This window comes from Trachypithecus francoisi, unplaced genomic scaffold (assembly GCF_009764315.1).
Source record: "Trachypithecus francoisi isolate TF-2019V2 unplaced genomic scaffold, Tfra_2.0 Lachesis_group13, whole genome shotgun sequence".
Classification (NCBI taxonomy): Eukaryota; Metazoa; Chordata; class Mammalia; order Primates; family Cercopithecidae; genus Trachypithecus; species Trachypithecus francoisi.
In genome coordinates, this window is record NW_022681458.1 from 75131639 (window position 1) to 75153233 (window position 21595).

A 21595-nucleotide genomic window follows, 5' to 3' on the forward strand; every position below is an offset into this window, starting at 1 on the left:
AAGTGCAAGGGGGAAGGGAATCCCTTTTCCTAGCCAGGGGAACTGAGACACACAACACCTGGAAAATTGGGTAACTCTCACCCCAATACTGCACTTTACCAAGGGTCTTAGCAAATGGCACACCAGGAGATTATATCCCACACCTGGCCAGGAGGGTCCCACACCCATGGAGCCTCCCTCATTGCTAGCACAGCAGTCTGCGATCTGATGGCAAGGCAGCAGTGAGGCTGGGGGAGGGCCACCCGCCATTGCTGAGGCTTAAGTAGGTAAACAAAGCTCCTGGGAAGCTCAAACTGGGTGGAGCCCACAGCAGCTCAAGGAGGCCTGCCTGTCTCTGTAGACTCCACCTCTGGGGGCAGGGCACAGCTAAACAAAAAAAGAAGCAGCAGAAACCTCTGCAGACGCAAACGACCCTGTCTGACAGCTTTGAAGAGAGCAGTGGATCTCCCAACACGGAGGTTGAGATCTGAGAATGGACAGACTGCCTCCTCAAGTGGGTCCCTGACCCCTGAGTAGCCTAACTGGGAGACATCCCCCACTAGGGGCAGACCGACACCCCATACCTCACACGGCGGGGTACACCCCTGAGACAAAGCTTCCAAAGCAAGAATCAGACAGGTACACTCGCTGTTCAGCAATATTCTATCTTCTGCAGCCTCTGCTGCTGATACCCAGGCAAACAGGGTCTAGAGTGGACCTCAAGCAATCTCCAACAGCCCTACAGCTGAGGGTCCTGACTGTTAGAAGGAAAACTAACAAACAAGAAGGACACTCACACCAAAACCTCATCAGTACGTCACCATCACCAAAGACCAGAGGCAGATAAAACCACAAAGTGGTGAAAAAGCAGGGCAGAAAAGCTGGAAGTTCAAAAAATAAGAGCACATCTCCCCCTCCAAAGGAACGTAGCTCATCGCCAGCAATGGATCAAAGCTGGACGGAGAATGACTTTGACGAGTTGAGAGAAGAAGGCTTCAGTCCATCAAACGTCTCAGAGCAAAAGGAGGAATTACATACCCAGTGCAAAGAAACTAAAAATCTTGAAAAAAGAAAGGAAGAATGGATAACTAGAATAATCAATGCAGACAAGGCCATAAACGAACTGACAGAGATGAAAACCATGACACGAGAAATACGTGACAAATGAACAAGCCTCAGTAACTGACTCGATCAACTGGAAGAAAGAGTATCAGCGATTGAGGATCAAACGAATGAAATGAAGCGAGAAGAGAAGTATAAAGAAAAAAGAGGAAAAAGAAATGAACAAAGCCTTCAAGAAGTATGGGATTATGTGAAAAGACCAAATCTACGTCTGATTGGGGTGCCTGAAAGTGAGGGGGAAAATGGAACCAAGTTGGAAAACACTCTTCAGGATATTATCCAGGAGAACCTCCCCAACCTAGTAAGGCAGGCTAACATTCAAATTCAGGAAATACAGAGAACGCCACAAAGACACTCCTCCAGAAGAGCAACTCCAAGACACATAATTGCCCGATTCACCAAAGTTGAAATGAAGGAAAAACTGTTAAGGGCAACCAGAGAGAAAGGTTGGGTTACCCTCAAAGGGAAGCCCATCAGACTAACAGCAGATCTCTCGGCAGAAACTCTACAAGCCAGAAGAGAGGGGGGCCAATATTCAACATCTTAAAGAAAAGAATTTTCTTTTTTTTTTTTTTTTTTGAGACGGAGTCTTGCTCTGTCGCCCGTCTGGAGTGCAGTGGCCGGATCTCAGCTCACTGCAAGCTCCGCCTCCCGGGTTCACGCCATTCTCCTGCCTCAGCTCCCGAGTAGCTGGGACCACAGGCGCCTGCCACCTCGCCCGGCTAGTTTTTTGTATTTTTAGTAGAGACGGGGTTTCACCGTGTTAGCCAGGATGGTCTCGATCTCCTGACCTCGTGATCCGCCCGTCTCGGCCTCCCAAAGTGCTGGGATTACAGGCTTGAGCCACCGCGCCCGGCCAAAGAAAAGAATTTTCAACCCAGAATTTCATATCCAGCCAAACTAAGTTTCATAATGAAGGAGAAATAAAATCCTTTACAGATAAGCAAATGCTTAGAGATTTTGTCACCACCAGGCCTGCCTTACAAGAGACCTTGAAGGAAGCACTACACATGGAAAGGAAAAACCAGTACCAGCCATTGCAAAAACATGCCAAAATGTAAAGACCATCGATGCTAGGAAGAAACTGCATCAACTAACGAGCAAAATAACCAGTTAATATCATAATGACAGGATCAAGTTCACACATAACAATATTAACCTTAAATGTAAATGGACTAAATGGTCCAATTAAAAGACACAGACTGGCAAACTGGATAAAGAGTCAAGACCCATCAGTTTGCTATATTCAGGAGACCCATCTCACATGCAGAGACACACATAGGCTCAAAATAAAGGGATGGAGGAAGATCTACCAAGCAAATGGAGAACAAAAAAAAAGCAGGGGTTGCAATCCTAGTCTCTGATAAAACAGACTTTAAACCATCAAAGATCAAAAAGACAAAGAAGGCCATTACATAATGGTAAAGGGATCAATTCAACAGGAAGAGCTAACTCTCCTAAATATATATGCACCCATACAGGAGCACCCAGATTCAGAAAGCAAGTCCTTAGAGACTTACAAAGAGACTTAGACTCCCATACAATAATAATGGGAGACTTCAACACCCCACTGTCAACATTAGACAGATCAACGAGACAGAAAGTTAACAAGGATATCCAGGAAGTGAACTCAACTCTGCACCAAGTGGACCTAATAGACATCTACAGAACTCTCCACCCCAAATCAACAGAATATACATTCTTCTCAGCACCACATCGCACTTATTCCAAAATTGACCACATAATTGGAAGTAAAGCACTCCTCAGCAAATGTACAAGAACAGAAATTATAACAAACTGTCTCTCAGACCACAGTGCCATCAAACTAGAACTCAGGACTAAGAAACTCAATCGAAACCGCTCAACTACATGGAAACTGAATAACCTGCTCCTGAATGACTACTGGGTACATAACGAAATGAAGGCAGAAATAAAGATGTTCTTTGAAACCAATGAGAACAAAGATACAACATACCAGAATCTCTGGGACACATTTAAAGCAGTGTGTAGAGGGAAATTTATAGCACTAAATGCCCACAAGAGAAAACTGGAAAGATCTAAAATTGACACTCTAACATCACAATTAAAAGAACTAGAGAAGCAAGAGCAAACACATTCAAAAGCTAGCAGAAGGCAAGAAATAACTAAGATCAGAGCAGAACTGAAGGAGATAGAGACACAAAAAACCCTCCAAAAAAATCAATGAATCCAGGAGTTGGATTTTTGAAAAGATAACAAAATGGATAGACTGCTAGCAAGACTAATAAAGAAGAAAAGAGAGAAGAATCAAACAGACGCAATAAAAAATGGTAAAGGGGATATCACCATCGATCCCACAGAAATACAAACTACCATCAGAGAATACTATAAACACCTCTATGCAAATCAACTAGAAAATCTAGAAGAAATGGATAATTTCCTGGACACTTACACTCTCCCAAGACTAAACCAGGAAGAAGTAGAATCCCTGAATAGACCAATAGCAGGCTCTCAAATTGAGGCAATAATTAATAGCTTACCAACCAAAAAAAGTCCAGGACCAGATGGATTCACAGCCAAATTCTACCAGAGGTACCAGGAGGAGCTGGTACCATTCCTTCTGAAACTATTCCAATCAATAGAAAAAGAGGGAATCCTCCCTAACTCATTTTATGAGGCCAACATCATCCTGATACCAAAGCCTGGCAGAGACACAACAAAAAAAGAGAAATTTAGACCAATATCCCTGATGAACATCGATGCAAAAAGCCTCAATAAAATACTGGCAAACCGAATCCAGCAGCACATCAAAAAGCTCATCCACCATGATCAAGTGGGCTTCATCCCTGGGATGCAAGGCTGGTTCAACATGTGCAAATCAATAAACATAATCCAGCATATAAACAGAACCAAACACAAAAACCACATGATTATCTCAATAGATGCAGAAAAGGCCTTTGACAGAATTCAACAGCCTTTCATGCTAAAAACGCTCAATAAATTCGGTATTGATGGAACGTATTTCAAAATAATAAGAGCTATTTATGACAAACCCACAGCCAATATCATACTGAATGGGCAAAAACTGGAAGCATTCCCTTTGAAAACTGGCACAAGACAGGGACGTCCTCTCTCACCACTCCTATTCAACATAGTATTGGGAGTTCTGGCTAGGGCAATCAGGCAAGAGAAAGAAATCAAGGGTATTCAGTTAGGAAAAGAAGAAGTCAAACTGTCCCTGTTTGCAGATGATATGATTGTATATTTACAAAACCCCATCATCTCAGCCCAAAATCTCCTTAAGCTGAAAAGCAACTTCAGCAAAGTCTCAGGATACAAAATTAATGTGCAAAAATCACAAGCATTCTTATACATCAGTAACAGACAAACAGAGAGCCAAATCATGAATGAACTTCCATTCACAACTGCTTCAAAGAGAATAAAATACCTAGAAATCCAACTTACAAGGGATGTAAAGGACCTCTTCAAGGAGAACTACAAACCACTGCTCAGTGAAATCAAAGAGGACACAAACAAATGGAAGAACATACCATGCTCATGGATAGGAAGAATCAATATCGTGGAAATGGCCATACTGCCCAAGGTAATTTATAGATTCAATGCCATCCTCAGCAATCTATCAATGAATTTCTTCACAGAATTGGAAAAAACTGCTTTAAAGTTCATATGGAACCAAAAAAGAGCCCGCATTGCCAAGACAATCCTAAGTCAAAAGGACAAAGCTGGAGGCATCACGCTACCTGACTTCAAACTATACTACAAGGCTACAGTAGCCAAAACAGCATGGTACTGGTACCAAAATAGAGATATAGACCAATGGAACAGAACAGAGTCCTCAGAAATAATACCACACATCTACAGCCATCTGATCTTTGACAAACCTGAGAGAAATAAGAAATGGGGAAAGGATTCCCTATTTAATCAATGGTGCTGGGAAAATTGGCTAGCCATAAGTAGAAAGCTGAAACTGGATCCTTTTCTTACTCCTTACAGGAAAATTAATTCAAGATGGATTAGAGACTTAAATGTTAGACCTAATACCATAAAAACCCTAGCAGAAAACCTAGGTAATACCATTCAGGACATAGGCATGGGCAAGGACTTCATGTCTAAAACACCAAAAGCAACGGCAACAAAAGCCAAAATTGACAAATGGGGTCTAATTAAACTAAAGAGCTTCTGCACAGCAAAAGAAACTACCATCAGAGTGAACAGGCAAGCTACAGAATGGAGAAAATTTTTGCAATCTACTCATCTGAAAAAGGGCTAATATCCAGGACCTACAAAGAACTCAAACAAATTTACAAGAAAAAACCAAACAATCCCATCAAAAAGTGGGCAAAGGATATGAACAGACATCTTTCAAAAGAAGACATGCATACAGCCTACAGACACATGAATAAATGCTCGTCATCACTGGCCATCAGAGAAATGCAAATCAAAACCACAATGACATACCATCTCATACCAGTTAGAATGGCAATCATTAAAAAGTCAGGAAACAACAGGTGCTGGAGAGGATGTGGAGAAATAGGAACACTTTTACACCGTTGGTGGGATGTTAACTAGTTCAACCATTATGGAAAACAGTATGGCAATTCCTCAAGGATCTAGAACTAGAAGTACCATATGACCCAGCCATCCTATTACTGGGTATATACCCAAAGGATTATAAATCATGCTGCTATAAAGACACATGCACACGTATGTTCATTGTGGCACTATTCACAATAGCAAAGACTTGGAATCTCAACCCAAATGTCCATCTGTGACAGACTGGATTAAGAAAATGTGGCATATATACACCATGGAATACAATGCAGCCATAAAAAAGGATGAGTTTGTGTCCTTTGTAGGGACATGGATGCAGCTGGAAACCATCATTCTCAGCAAACTATCGCAAGAACAGAAAACCAAACACCACATGTTCTCACTCACAGGTGGGAACTGAACGAGATCACTTGGACTCAGGAAGGGGAACATCACACACCGGGGCCTATTATGGGGAAGGAGACGGGGGATGGTTTGCACTGGGAGTTATACCTGATGTAAATGATGAGTTGATGGGTGCTGATGAGTTGATGCGTGCAGCACACCAACATGGCACAAGTATACATATGTAACAAACCTGCATGTTATGCACATGTACCCTAGAACTTAAAGTATAATAATAATAATTTAAAAAAAAAAAAGTAGAATGACAACAAAACAAAACACAACAAAAATTTAGGCAACTCTATATGTCCTGCGGATTAAAAAAAAATACATCCACTTCATTTCTCACTACAAAATTTAAGAAATACCTCAGTTGTCTCCTTCCTCATGGAAAACATGGGCCTACGTACAGCTGTTTACAGTGTAACAACTATTAAAAATTTTCAAGTCTGATGAGTTTTATTACTAAGATTCTCACATTCAAAAATCATTAAATCTTATGACAGTATTTTGTAATATATAATAATGAAATAATGAAATCAATGAAATGGGAAATATTTCATATAAGATAACATTTAGAGGTCAGATTATGTGGTTTTATGTAACATCGGGCTCTACTATTCAGTGTTTGAGGATTTTAAAGAAAACAGAAAACTCCCCACCACAATAAACAGCTGAATAATGCTTCCAACTTTATGCAAGCAACCAGCAGCTAGTTTATTATGAATTATAACCTACAAGCAGAGACTCAGTATAAACATTGCTCTTAACAGTTCAATTTACCTGTTGACTAACCTAGACTATTTAATTTTCATTTATGTCTGAAACATTAGAAGATGAGAGGTAGAATATTCCAGCACGATCTCTAGAAATTTGGCAAAAATGCTTCAAGTAAATAAATACATATATATGTCTTAAAGATGATTTTCTAAAACATTTCAAAGTTACAGTGTTTGTTAATGAGCAATGAAAAAGGAGATTTCTACATTGGCACCAAAATGAGAGCCTTTCAACCATGCCTGATTTACCCATCACCTGTAGTACTATTACCTGCTCAGATCTGTTCTGATGTTGATATTGGTATTGAGCAAAGGTATTACGGGAAGAAGTAATTTCATCCTCAAATTGTTTCTTCACCTTGGCCAAACCACCAGGCACTGTGCACATTTCTGATTCTTCTATCATCTAGGATGATTTAAGAAAAAGGAAAATTCAGCTTTACAGCTGTGCAGGATGGGATTCTCAAGCTATTTTTAAAATAGTTGACATTTATTGATAGGCAGTATCTTAAAAAGATATTCACACACACCATTATTTCAGTATGCCTTTAACAAAAACCTTAATAAATATATTCTTCCTGGGTTGTTTTCTCATTTATCAGTCTTTTGATATGAAGTCAGAGGAATCTTCAAAGTATTGAGTTAATTCTCCTAATCTCAGATAAATTTTGATGTCTGCAGATAAGACCTATTAGATTGCACAGTATTTCTCCTGTAATATACAGACTAGTGGTATTAGAATAATGGACTCAATTTTAACCCACAATAAAGTTGTCATTAAAATCCCAAACATCTATATAGGGAACACATTATTAAGAATAATTTTAAAATCATTTTTACTCCAAATTTTTTAAATTATTAAGGATGAACAAAATAGCCTCAGAATATTCCTTATGTAACAATATCAATATGAGTAATGAGACTACCTAAGTGATTTTGTATGTATTAAATGACATATTTTGTCATTTAATGCTTCTCCATATTCTGTGAGATATGGACACCTATTACCCACATTTTAAAATAAGGAAATTGAGACTTAGAGAAGTAAGACACTTATTATGTTCTCACAGCTAGAACAGAAGTGCTGGCACTGGAATTTCAATCCACATCTGTCTGTCTTCATCACTGGCCTCAAAAAATAGGCAGAAAACCAGCAGTTATTCTACTCCAGGATTAGCACACCCCAGGCATCAGCTCTGAGCACTGGCATGTCAGAATCAGGGGACTTTAACATTAGAAGGGTTCTAGTCTACCACTGTCATTTCACAAATGAGAAAACTAATTTCGATAGGTATCATTGGAAGCAATTTAAAAAGCACCTTAGTAGTCCTGTAAGATCTATACCCCTTCAGGAAGTGCAGAAGTAGTTCAGGCTCATTGGTTTTGATGATTCAGCACACTCCAGAGCCCAGCAGGCAGTCAAGCCCAGATGGGATACCTCTCAAGCAAACAGGCCCCATGCCAGCCTTCCCTCCTCCAGGAAGATTCTAGGTCTCCTTGCAACTGGAAGACTTGGCAACACTTCAAGTCAGAGCAGGTCTCCTGAGGTCTGACCCAGTCCGGACATAACCCTCAATGCCTTAAGACCTCAAAAGTAACTGAGGGCCCAGAATCTGAGAGATTTCTATACCAAGGACTGGAGACTTTGGGGTCCTGGATATTTACCCAAATAAGTAGTTTTTCAAATAGCTATTAAAAACGTAGTGCCTATCTTGAGGTTTGGGTTTCCCATACTCCAGAATATTATAAACTAATATTCAGGATTATCTAAATTACTAGCAAATACTCAAGTGGTTGCCTTACTAAGTTAATAATGTTTCCTCATTTATGTAGACTATCAAATATTTCAGAATATGCCTGCTAGCCCTTTGAGAAGAGATGATTGTACTCTTCTATGAACTAGGTATATATTGTACCAAATTCTGCAACAAACTTCAAATGTAAATCATAAGCAATTACTTCTAGTTGATGCATGTTAAGGTCATAAAAATGTATAGCACCCCTTTTGAAATTTAAGATACAGAGAAAAACAGGAAGGGTGAATTAAGGCCACAATATTTATTTTACCCCTTCTGCCATTTAATTTATATAAGTGGCTTTCCTGGATAAAGTATATATAGATAATATATAAGTATTAAATTATAGACATTAAGGTAATTATTAAGAAGAACCTTGCTGTTTCAAACAACTATTATGATGTCCGAATCATGTGCAAATTAATCTGGCAAGCCTTAGTATTATGCTTACAACTGGATGCTCTCCTGGTAAATGCATTTTCACAAAAAGATCAATTCTTATGCTGGACAGGTTGCCTGTCATCTATATAATGGATTAAAAAACAGATATACCAGCCTGGCGCGGTGTCTCACGCCTGTAATCCTAGCACTTTGGGAGGCCAAGGTGGGCGGATCACAAGGTCAGGAGTTTAAGACAAGCCTGGCCAACATGTGGGAAACTCCATCTCTACTAAAAAAGTACAAAAATTAGCCAGGCATGGTGGCACATGCCTGTAATTCCAGCTACTTGGGAGGCTGAGGCAGGAGAATTGCCTGAACCTAGGAGGCAGAGGTTGCAATGAGCCGAGATTGTGCCACTGCACTCCAGCCTGGGCAACAGAGCAAGACTCTGTCTCAAAAAAACAAAACAAAACAGATACACCCATTACTTTCCTTTAGCACTGCACTTTAGCAACAGACTGTATTACACAAGGAAAAATTCATACAGTTGATTTTTCTTTTTTTTTTTGAGATGGAGTCTTCTCACTCAGCAGTCCAGGCTGGAGTGCAGTGGCACGATCTCGGCTAACTGCAACCACTCTCTCCTGGGTTCAAGCGATTCTCCTGTCTCAGCCTCCCTAGTAGATGGGATTACTGGCACCCGCCATCACGCTTGGCAATTTTTTTTTTTTTTTTTTTTTTTTGTATTTTGGTAGAGATGGAGTTTCATCATGTTGGCCAGACTGGTCTTGAACTGCTGACCTCAGGTGATCCACCCACCTTGGCCTCCCCAAATGCTAGGATTATAGGCGTGAGCCACTGCAGATTATTTTTAATAGTAGTACTAATACCATCCCTACTACCCCTGGTACTATCATTACGCTACTGCAGCTGCTCATTCACCCAAGTGAGACAAATCTTCTGAAATACGGTTCAGTGGTGATGCTAAGGCTTCCTTGTTCCACTCAGCCCGTAGATGAAAGTTTACACATGAGAGATGGCAGGACTTGCCCAAGAAGCAGTCTGTGGCCATAACCGGGAGTAATGCTTCCTTGCTCAGGTGGGGACCTTTCCTGTGACTTTGCATTATTTAGTGTCATGCTCTAAATGTCCCAACTAATGAATGTTATTATCATTGACCACATAACTGAAATTGCTTTGTGTTGAAACTTTTTGTTTATTATTATTCTGTGTTTCTTATTATTTGGCTCAGCAATAAGGTTTGGAATCTAATGGGTATGCTGATAATAATATGTTAATTTGAACACCTAACAGTTAAATCTAGGTAAATACATTACACCATCCTCAAGTTCTTTTTACAAAAACGGTTCTTGGTTTATAGGGCATAAAAGAAATAATATAATTTTTGGGGTTGGACAGACAGTGCTTGTAATTCCAGCCCTGACAATTAACATCTTGGGCTACAGCTCTTGAACTCGGGTTTCTTTCTTATAAACTGGGCCTAGAAATATTTTTCTCACAGATTTATTGTGAGTATTAAAAAAGGTAAAGGGAATAAAATTGCACAGACTTGCAAATGAATCTGGCATTTTCCTTCATTGTGCGACAAGTGTTACTTCTCCCTTTCTCTTGGGGGCTTCTACAGACCACCACTGTTTCACAGGCATAACTTTCATTTAGATACAACCAAATGCCATCTGATTGAGTCTAAGACAAGGAAAAATAGATTGTCTTTACATGTGTAAATATGATTGAAATATAGATTCAGTTTGGGTCTGATTCTGTGACTTCCAGATTTTGCACTTAAAATTTTGGTGCAAAAAAAAAAGAGATGTACTCGCAGGCAGTTTCCATGATCTTTTTGGTGTGTTGGGGGTGGGTTGAACAAGCATTTCATGCACATGATTAAATAAACAATTATTTTGCTTTGCTTTAGATATTTACCAGGATTCCGCTGAGATAATATATGTGCTCTTCTTTCTCACAGTATTTGCTTAGGGCCAAACCATATAGTATAATACATATTTTGGGGGCCAAAAATACTTTCTTATTTAGGAAAGAGGAGGAAGTTGAATTCAGTTAGAAGTGTACAAGAGTGAAGAGACTAGGAATCTAGCTTGGCTACCTCACTACCTAATTTTATAATCTCCTATAAGTAACTTTCTCTTGGTTTTCTTGTCTATAAAGTGTGCAGGGAAGAGAGGATTACTAAATTCTTTATATGTAGACGTTTTCAGATTAGCCCTAAAGTTTTTGCTTTTGTATTAAATAATGGGATCATTTAGTTTCCTTATGCGTCCAATATAAACAGTCCCTTTTAAAACACATTATAAATATATATCATGCCCTGATACCACTTTTTAAATGTATATTCTCATAGTAACTAGCAAGATCAATCTTCCTAAATCAAATATCATTTACTAAATAACCAGTCTTTAACTAGGCATTTTCAAAATCAGCTGTTTCCTCATGAATCATTTCTCTAATTTAGAACATGAATAAGTTCCTCAATGATCCAGCAGGGGGTACCATCAAAGAAGACTGGCAGGAGGTACTGTAGTGCCACTGTTTATTTTGGAAGGGATCTAGATACTTCTGTCACTTCTGCACATTCATTCCAATTCTAAGCTATGTCTAAAATGTATTTTAATGACTATGTGAAAACTTAAATGTCATCTAGAATTGCATTTTTTAAATGAATTTGGCACAATCAGCCTTGTCTCTAAATAATTTGTAAAGAAGCATGTTAAGTGTAGCTATTTTAATACACTACCTTTTTTTTTTTTTGGCCTCTTTCTCTCTCTCTCATATACAACTAGGCTAATTTGGAGATTATAATTATAAAAGAACTTTCTTATATTCCATTAAGTCGAAGGCCACAGAATACAGAACCCAAAAATTCTTTTGAATATGACTTTATAATGCATTGGCTCTAAATATTGGTGATCTTACTGAATCCTGCAGTTTCCTATAATCATAATTGGTTTAGCAGAGTGTCTACATTGCTAATCTCTCTCATTTTTATGTTGATTAAACCTTTCCTAATGGATTTAGTACATACAGAGAAATGAGAAAAGCCAAAGAAATTATACTGCCAGTGAATTTCAATGAACCATATATGAGACCAAGGAAGATGACATGCAAACCCACATTATTAAAATTTGAAATTAATTCCCAACCTTCCTGAGGAGAATATCTACAGGTTAAGTGATAATGATGATAATAATAACAGATTTATACAGCGCCTTATGGCTTTCACGTAAATTGTCTCTTTGATTCCTCACCAAGACTCTGTGTGGTAAATGATGACCCCCATTTTTCAGCCAAGGAAACTGAAGCTCAGAGAGAAGTTAAGACAGTAGTTGAAGGCCGGGCGCAGGGGCTCACGCCTGTAATCCCAGCACTTTCGAGGCTGACGTGGGAGGATCATGAGGTCAAGAGATCGAGACCATCCTGGCCAACATTGTATAACCCTGTCTCTACTAAAAATAGAAAAATTAGCTGAGTACAGTGGCATGCTTCTGCAATCCCAGTTACTCGGGAGGCTGAGGCAAGAGAATCACTTGAACCCAGGAGGCGGAGGGTGCAGTGAGCGGAGCCATTGCACTCCAGCCTGGATGACAGAGCAAGACTCCATCTCAAATAAAATTTAAAAAAAGTCAAATTCATGCAAGTAATAAGTAGCACAGTTGAAACTTAAATTCAGATAGTCTGGATTTATTTCACACACTATTTTTGTACTCTTTCTACTTTAGCTCCCTGTCCAGTAGTATTCTTACATTTCAAATATAAAGGGGGAATTGGGACAGACAGTAAGCACATTGCCTAATGCAAAACCATTAGAAGCAGCTTACATTAGCAGAGAAGCTGCGGCAGTCACCCCTGGAAACGGCTGCCTGGTACCTTGCCATCCGCTCCTTCAGGGAGACCACTTCGTGGAGGTCTGACACAACCTCGCCCAGAGCAGCACTGTCTTCTGCAAATCCACTCTCAGGCTTAGTAGGGCCAGCAATCGCTGAAAGCAAACGGAGCGTGCTTAGATATGTGTGTTAAGCTTTAAGAAGAAAACAGCATCATCTTATAAATGATGAAGCATTTAAAACATTTGAGCTCATAAAATGGACTGTAACATTTCACAATATTTTCAATGTCTCATGGTCATCTCCTTCAAGCTTTCACGCAAAGTTACAAAATGTGTGTATAACAGCATAAAGTTAGGTGAACAGTAAAAATTTATCCCCCCTCCTACTCTTGCAATTATTGTGATGAGAAATATTTAGTAACAGATATATAATAACAATTAACATTCCTCAAGAACTATGTTTTGAATTTATGCTAAATTCTATGTGCATTTTCAAATTTACTTTGCTAACAATCTTGTGAGGTAGGTAATATTATTTTCTTTTCTTTTCTTTTTTTTTTTTTTGAGACGGAGTCTCGCTCTGTCGCCCAGGCTGGAGTGTAGTGGCCGGATCTCAGCTCACTGCAAGCTCCGCCTTCCGGGTTCCCGCCATTCTCCTGCCTCAGCCTCCCGAGGAGCTGGGACTACAGGCGCCCGCCACCTCGCCCGGCTAGTTTTTTGTATTTTTTAGTAGAGAAGGGGTTTCACCATGTTAGCCAGGATGGTCTCGATCTCCTGACCTCGTGATCCGCCCGTCTCGGCCTCCCAAAGTGCTGGGATTACAGGCTTGAGCCACCGCGCCCGGCCGTAATATTATTTTCTATAAATTTATATAAGAAAATGGAGAGTCACGGCTATTAAAAAACTTTCCAAGGATCACACCTTTAATAAGTGGCAGATTTGAATATGGTTTGACAAAATCTTTAACAAGTCTGAGAGTTGCTCCTTTCTTCTCTCCTCACCCCTCAACCTTTAAGGAGATACCTCCAGCTAAAATATGCAAATACTGTTAATATTATGGGCTGTGGATTTTTTTTTTCTTTTCTTCATATGGGGAATGTATTACATAAGAAAGAAGAAATAGTATCATTAGAAACAGCTTTGTCAGGCACCCATTTCAGAGAGCCTGATAATTTACCCATGAAGCCATCTACTTGGCAAAAATGCAGGGTAGGAGGAATTATTTATCTGGAAACGGCGTGAAAGACTGATTGCACAATCACAGAATAGCAGTTGTTAGAAACAGAATGATCTTAGAGATCATCGAACCTAACCCAATCTGATCAACTCCTTTTAGGCAGAAGAAAACATATGCCTGACTGTTTCCTTATGTGAAAGGAACATAAGGACCCTCCATTGTTCTGTGATTCTCCAAGGCTATTTAGCTTATGTATGCCAGAACTGTTCTCAAAACTAGTTTTTCTTATTTAATCTAGTGGTTTTTGTTGGTATCCCTCTGCTTGATGGTTTACTATTCACTCTTAGATGGTTATGATTCCAAAATCATTTCAAGGGTATGATATAGGTATGTATATATGTGCTTTTGTATATGAGTTTATGTATATGCATCACTCATTTATGCATCTCCTGTCTTCACTCTTAGGGCTGGTAGTTTCTGGGGCTTACGGGGTAGGGCTTTTTGTAGTACTTTTTATTTGGGTTGTTATAATTTAATCACTACCAACCAAGGCCCAAATAACCTCTAGTAAAAGACAGCCAAGCTGTTCCCTCCCTGCCCCGTTCTTCCTCTCTCCTCCCTCAATTCTCAGTCCTCAAGTTGAACCATCTTATTGAATTGCTTGCTTTTTCTATTAGCGTTTTTAAGATTTATGTACACAACAGCAGTTGAGAATAATTTCTGTGGCCTAGAAAAATTAAAAATCATTTTCATTTTGACACCTTCCTAGAGTATTTGGTTTTCCATAGAGACTTCTTATTCAGTAAACACTTTCATATATTGTAATTAAAATAGTAAAAATACTTAACATGCTACCAAAAAGATACAAAGCATAAAGGAATAAGACATTGTATTATATGAATGCTGATTGTACAACACCGATTATATTTACAACAAATGCCAGTTATCTTTGAAATTCACCTGTCATCCAAAACCTCATAGCCATACAAAAGACTCCTCCACTTGATTCTGATAAAAAGAGATTCCAACAAATCACTGAAAGTCTTTCACATGCCGAGGAAAAGCTCTTTATTTTTCCCTGTGGATTATCTATCTGCACAGATGAATTCAGTTTACATTCAACTGTGCTGTTCTTACTTTGATGTGAATGAATGTCATATAGATTTTATTGAACATAATACCCTAAAGTTGTTCCACATTAAAATATAAATTTTATTTTGTGTGTTATCCATAACAGAAGCCATTCTTTTGGTAATCTTAATAGTAGTTCAGGCTTTTTTTTTTGGCTAAAATTTACAAATAGTATTTAGCTTTCAAATATTTGATTTTTATCATTTTTTAATGACAAAATGCCCAACATTATTCGTCAAAAAGAAATCAGTGGGCTGAGTATTGACATATTTGGATTCCATTGCTCATGGCCTTTTTGGATGATCATAGAAAAGACTTTCATTCTTTTTTTCTCTCTCTCTGTCACTACTCCCACCGCTGCCCTGCTTTCCCCATCAGCCTATCAGTGACTGCATACTCAGGTAGGGTCTCGGATTAGAAAAATTACCTTGAACCAATAGGCTGTATCCACATTATTTCCTAACCTTCTAAGTCAATATCTATCAATTTCTTCATATGAAAAATGAGGCGATACTTCCTGCCCAGTCTACTATAATGCAGTGCGCCTGCAGCTGATAACACCTGATGTAAATTTTTAGGGTACGTAAGTCAGCCCTTTCTTTAGGGATGTGGGGGATAGAAGAGAGGAACATGAGGTGCCTGGCCTCATAATACTCAATTCCACATGTCTTAGAAGCAATTGAGTTTGGAGAGCAGTATAAATGAGCTGACGGTATTATTTAAAGAAAAAGGAAACTTAGAGGAACAAATAAAGATGCTTATTGTCATACAACACTTGTGGAAAAATAGGGAATGATAAAACCATTAAGTGTGCAAGTCGGACAAGAAAGAAAGGAACAAACTAAAAGGCTAAAGTACTCTGTGAAAAGGAGGAAGGGAAAAGTTAAATTTTCAAATGACTATTTCTGTTAGAAAGCATTATAAATATTAATATCACAAAATCATTTTGTTGGAGTTTCTGTCTCTGAGGCTTAGAGGTAATTTATTGTACAGATGAGCAATCCAAAATCCAAAGAAGTTCAGTGAATTCTCCCAAATCTCGAGTTAATGGTATAGCTGGGCTTAGAATTCATTGCACACTAAACATAGAAAGCATGCATTTATTCACATATAAGAAAATAATTTATAATCTATTCAAAACATTCATTCTTCGTGTAGTAAAATACATCCCACAAAGCAGAAAAAACATATAGAGAAGCACTTTGAAAGAAAATAAAACACTAAAAAATACAACCTATTATCATGGCAACTATTAGATAACAAGGATAAGAATGTCTTTTATAAGGGTTTTGAGGTTCTTAGAAAAAAGATTTACATTTTATTTTTGATATAATATAAAAAGTCATATACTATAGATAGATCCAACTTATGCCCATTTCTACATTCTTAAATCATGAGAAATTGTGTGACTAGAGATATTTTTTCTCAACCACCAAACATATGCTTTTCTTCTGCAGTTTTTAAAAACAAACTAAATCTATTAATAAAATTTGACCAGGTTACAGAAATTCATTATGCCTTTCTGAATTTTACTTTCTATGGAGAGTCCATGTTTAAAACATTTAAAAAACACACAATGGTACAATATTTATAAGGCAGAACACTCTTCCTTTCTTGAACAATTATTCACATGTCTGCAGTCCGTAACAGAAAGGATTGAATAGCAACCCCTTTGTGTTTCCTTGAAGTTGGTAAGATGTCAGAGACAGAAAACAGTGAGGAATAGTCAATGTAATATAAATTCTAGAATTTTCTCCTACTTTTACAATTTATATAATCAGAGAAAGAATTCTTACGGATATGCACAGATTAATATATAGAAATATTTCAAAAGGATCATTGATAGATTTGTTATGAATCATCCTAAACTAGCTGTACAGGAAATTTCAAATTTGGAATTCAGTGATTTATAAAAATGATATGTTCTTACAACATTAAGAAGTGAAAAATCTATCCTCATTTCCTATTAAGCAATCATCCAACAATCTGAAATAAGTTATAAATATGATCCTAAAATTTTCATAGTTACAATTTGGAAATAAAGTTCAATGGCTTGATACATAGAGCTAGGGTCAATGTGTTGCTCTAAATTACCGTCAGATCCTGAAAAAAACTATGCAGAAGACACCTACTGTGTCTGGGTTCACAATCTCATTTTGTGATTGTCACAACCTTATTTGACACAATCTTTGTCACAATCTTATTTCTAAAGCCAGATAAATGTAAATATTTCCTATTACTTTCAAAATATGAGAGATACATTCTTTTTTTTTTTTTTTTTTTTAGGCGGAGTCTCGCTCTGTCGCCCGGACTGGAGTGCAGTGGCCAGATCTCAGCTCACTGTAAGCTCCGCCTCCCGGGTTTACGCCATTCTCCTGCCTCAGCCTCCTGAGTAGCTGGGACTACAGGCGCCCGCCACCTCGCCCGGCTCGTTTTTGTATTTTTAGTAGAGATGGGGTTTCACCGTGTTAGCCAGGATGGTCTCGATCTCCTGACCTCGTGATCCGCCCATCTCGGCCTCCCAAAGTGCTGGGATTACAGGCTTGAGCCACCGCGCCTGGCCGAGAGATACATTCTTAAATTGTAGTTGTGGATAGTCATATGGAAAGGATGACTGTGTAACAACACAATTGACAATACTGGATGAGAGATATATTAATACTAGGTACTTTAAAAGTGGCTTAAACATTGCTTAAATTTGTGTGAGTCATCTCATTTATTTTCCCTTCTGCCTTCCCATTATGGACAATGCAAAAGTCTGCAGAATAAAATGGAAAGCACTTTGAACTCCTTATTTCTTTCAGAGACTACTTGATAGTGTCTGGGTTGTGAGGCTGATATGATATGAGCCATGTCTGATTTTTAGCAGAGACTTGGCCAACGTGAAATCAGAAGACAAGACATTTGCCAAAGATGAGAAAAGAACTAAAGATACTCAAACATTTTGAAAAATTAAAATACACATTGAAGGCAGTAAATAGGATAATATATGCTATAGAAAAGAAAATCAATAGCATATTAGCAGCAATATGAAATATGGCAAAGATGGAAAACAGAGGAAAATCCATACTATAGGCATTTCAGTGTGAGGATGGGGAAGTACGTAGAAGAAATAAGATATACTAGAAGAAAAAAAATTGCCAAAAATGAAATTTGGGGTATAGATTGAAAATATTTACCACAAGCCAGGAATAAAGTTAATTTAAACATACCAACATATTGGCAAATCCTAGTGAACATTTTAAGTTCATGGAAAAAGAAAAATTCTGTAGTTATCCAGATACATGAAGAGTAATAAGTAAAGAATAATAAAGAAACAAAATTCAGATAACCTTAGATATTTCCTTTACAATGCCGAACACTAAAGGGAATTACAGAACCAGTTACTGGTTACTGAAATTTTAGTTTTGTGAACCAGGGTCTACATAGGTCCAAGTTGATAACCATGTGAGAAGGCAACAAAAAGTCAAAAACAGATCATGTAATAACAAAGGCAGCCCAAAGGAAAACGAAGGCCCTCAAAATATAATAAGGTAGACATAAAAATAGTTGTATTTATTTATTTATAACTAAAAGTATTAATCATAGAAATATTCAGAGGTCAAATTTCACATTGAAGGATGAAAACAAACAACCTAACGATGTACCATGTGCAATAAATAGATGCAAAACAAACCATACAATTTAAAAAATATATTGGACAATAAATTACCAGGCAAATATAAATGAAGAAAAGTCATCATTACTATGCTATTTTCATGCAAAGTATCCTTAAAAACAAATTATTCATATATTAAATGAGATAAAGGACCATTCCACAGCTAAAAGATACCATCCCACTATGAAGCTGGAATAACTGTTGACCACTACGTGCTAATTAGCACAGTACAGCAACAGTAAAAGGCCATTAGTAACAAGGAAAAGGAAACCTTTATGGGAAAATAATAGCTGTGGGTGACTTTACCATATCTTTCTGCATATTGCCAGATGAAAGCTCAGAAATAAATGATTTTGAATTATATAATTAGTTATATAATTATATAATTGACAAAGTTTATATAATTAATTATATAATTGATAAGGTTTATTTATATTTATTCTCACTAAACAAATATTGATTATCTACAAAAAGCATAAGATACTTTCACTATCTTTCAGGGCTTTCAGTATAGTTGGAGAGACAGGGTATTATAGCCAGTGTGTAATGGGTTTGTTCCAGCTGAGTTAGAGGGACATAATCCACCTGGGTATGTTAGTGAGGCAGGTGTCAGGAAAGGCATCTGAAAAGTAGAACATGTGTACTGAATCCTGAGGGAGTTGGCCATGTGAATATGTGTTAGAGAGAAAGATGCAGAAAGGGGATGAAACTGCAGCACTCTCAACAAACTTTGCTGAGAAAAACTGGGTAATGATTTGAGGAAAACATTAAGAGATCCCCACCTCACAGTATATTGCAAGTGAAATACCAGATGGCTAAAGAATTAAACATTTTTTAAAATTATGAATCTTTAGAGAAATACAAGTAGTTCATAAAATGGTTTCAACTGGACTTTATAAGCATAAAAATTCAAAGTAAAAAATATTTTCAGCAAAATTTATAAGAGAAAATAAAAATTAGAAAAGGATAATTATAATAAATACACATATTTATTTTCATTAAAGAACACTGATGGGCCAGAAAAAAATGCTAATATTGAATAATGGATAAAGAACTTCAAAGAATGATTTACAAGTGAAAACTTCATAGCAAATATTTATAAAGTGCTTTCTATGTGTCAGAATATGAATCCACTTAATACTCTCAATCACACTAGGAGATAGAGGCTATTTTATTTTTTATCTCTATTTTACAGATAAGGAAACAGAGACAGTTTCTAAAACCTGTGCCAGTTCAGACAGCTGGTGAGTTTCACAGCTGGGAAGGGAAGCTCAGCAATCCGGCCCCAGGCTCTGTGACAGCTCCAATTCTGATGCTACCTATGCTACCTATTAAGAAAGACAGGTGTTCAACAACAAACAAAATCACCATGCTCAGTAAGCAAATGAAGGAAAAGTCAAACAACAAAGAGATGCCTTTTTCTGTTAGGAACTGACTCATATCGCATATACAATAAAAATATCCATAATATTCCCAGATGGCTAGTCCAGTGTATTATTGCGACACAAAAGAAATTCTAAGGTTAACAATAATCTAAACTGTTTAGCAGAAAAAACAGAATTTATTATTTTTTCTTTGAAATATGCTGAAATCAATGTAATCCCACCTAAGAACCAGGCAAAGTTTGCTGGTGAGTCCCATGGAAGCCTGCAAAGCTGAAGTGATCATACATACCAGCTTCAAGAAGGCAAGTACACTTCAGGTGACACATCAATAGCTTTGCTACTTTATTCTGGATGCTCATTATAAAGAAGTCGACTGTTTAGTTCTTGAAAAAAACTTGATTTAGAACTACATTGGGAGAGTGATAAATTCTGTCAAACCTGAATACATGATCTATAACGCTGCTTGAATTTGTGTGCAGGATATCATACCAATACACATATCATAGGCTCAGAGCCATTAGCATGAATAAATTTTTCTATAATTCTTAATATTTGCAAATCCCTCAGCTAATAATAAAATTCGCCTCTTTTAAGCATTCAGAATGCTACTGCCAAGTAAAATTTGTAATCAATTTGAGTTTTATATATTCTTATCCTCATTTGAATATTATAAAACCAAGAAATAGATGGAGAATAAAATGAAAGCAAGTGTACAGCACACTCCTGTATTAATTCAGAGTTCTTAAAAAAACATGGAGAAGAAGGGCGAGGGAACAAAAATGAGTGGAAGTAAGCACAAAAACCATCTTGTAGCATTTTTTCCAGCAAATGAACACAGTGACTCAAATTCCATTTTCCCAAACTAACTTCCCTGTGATCCTATTCCCCCAAAATGCATTGTGTTATTGTATGTGTACTTGTCACCTTCCCCAAAATCCATCCATTTATGTGATTATTTGGGCTTTATATATTAACAAAAGAAGATCTCTCATGGTAATAAAAAGGATTAGTTCTTGCTTTCTTACTAAGTCTGTCCTAGCTAGTATTCTCCTGGTTCACCAGATACTGGAAGTGATTCTTTAAATCCAGTTGCCTATTAGAGGAAGAAGACAAAATTTAGCATTGTAGTAGACAGAACATTGGTCCCCCAAAGATGTTCACATCCTAATCTCCAGGATCTGTGAATATGTAACCTTACATGGCAAAAGAGATTTTGCAGATATAATGAAGTTAAGGATTTTGAGATGGGAAGATTATCCCAGGTTAACCAAGTGGGTTCAATGTAATCACAAGGGTCCTCATAAGTGAAAGAGGGAGTCAGGAGCATTAAGACAGGAGATGTGATGACAGAAATGGGAGAGAAAAGAGATCGAAGATTCTACACTGCTGG

General features: G+C 37.6%; 1 protein-coding gene across 1 annotated transcript in view; it reads right to left on the reverse strand.

Moving 5' to 3' along the window:
* The window catches only part of XIRP2 (xin actin binding repeat containing 2), a 79604-nt gene that overhangs the window by 41449 nt on the left and 16560 nt on the right, over positions 1–21595 (reverse strand). Inside the window, 2 exon segments of the mRNA XM_033231244.1 lie at positions 7087–7221; positions 12847–13007. Of these exon segments, the coding sequence (XP_033087135.1) occupies positions 7087–7221; positions 12847–12903 (192 nt within the window). The 5' untranslated portion in view covers positions 12904–13007.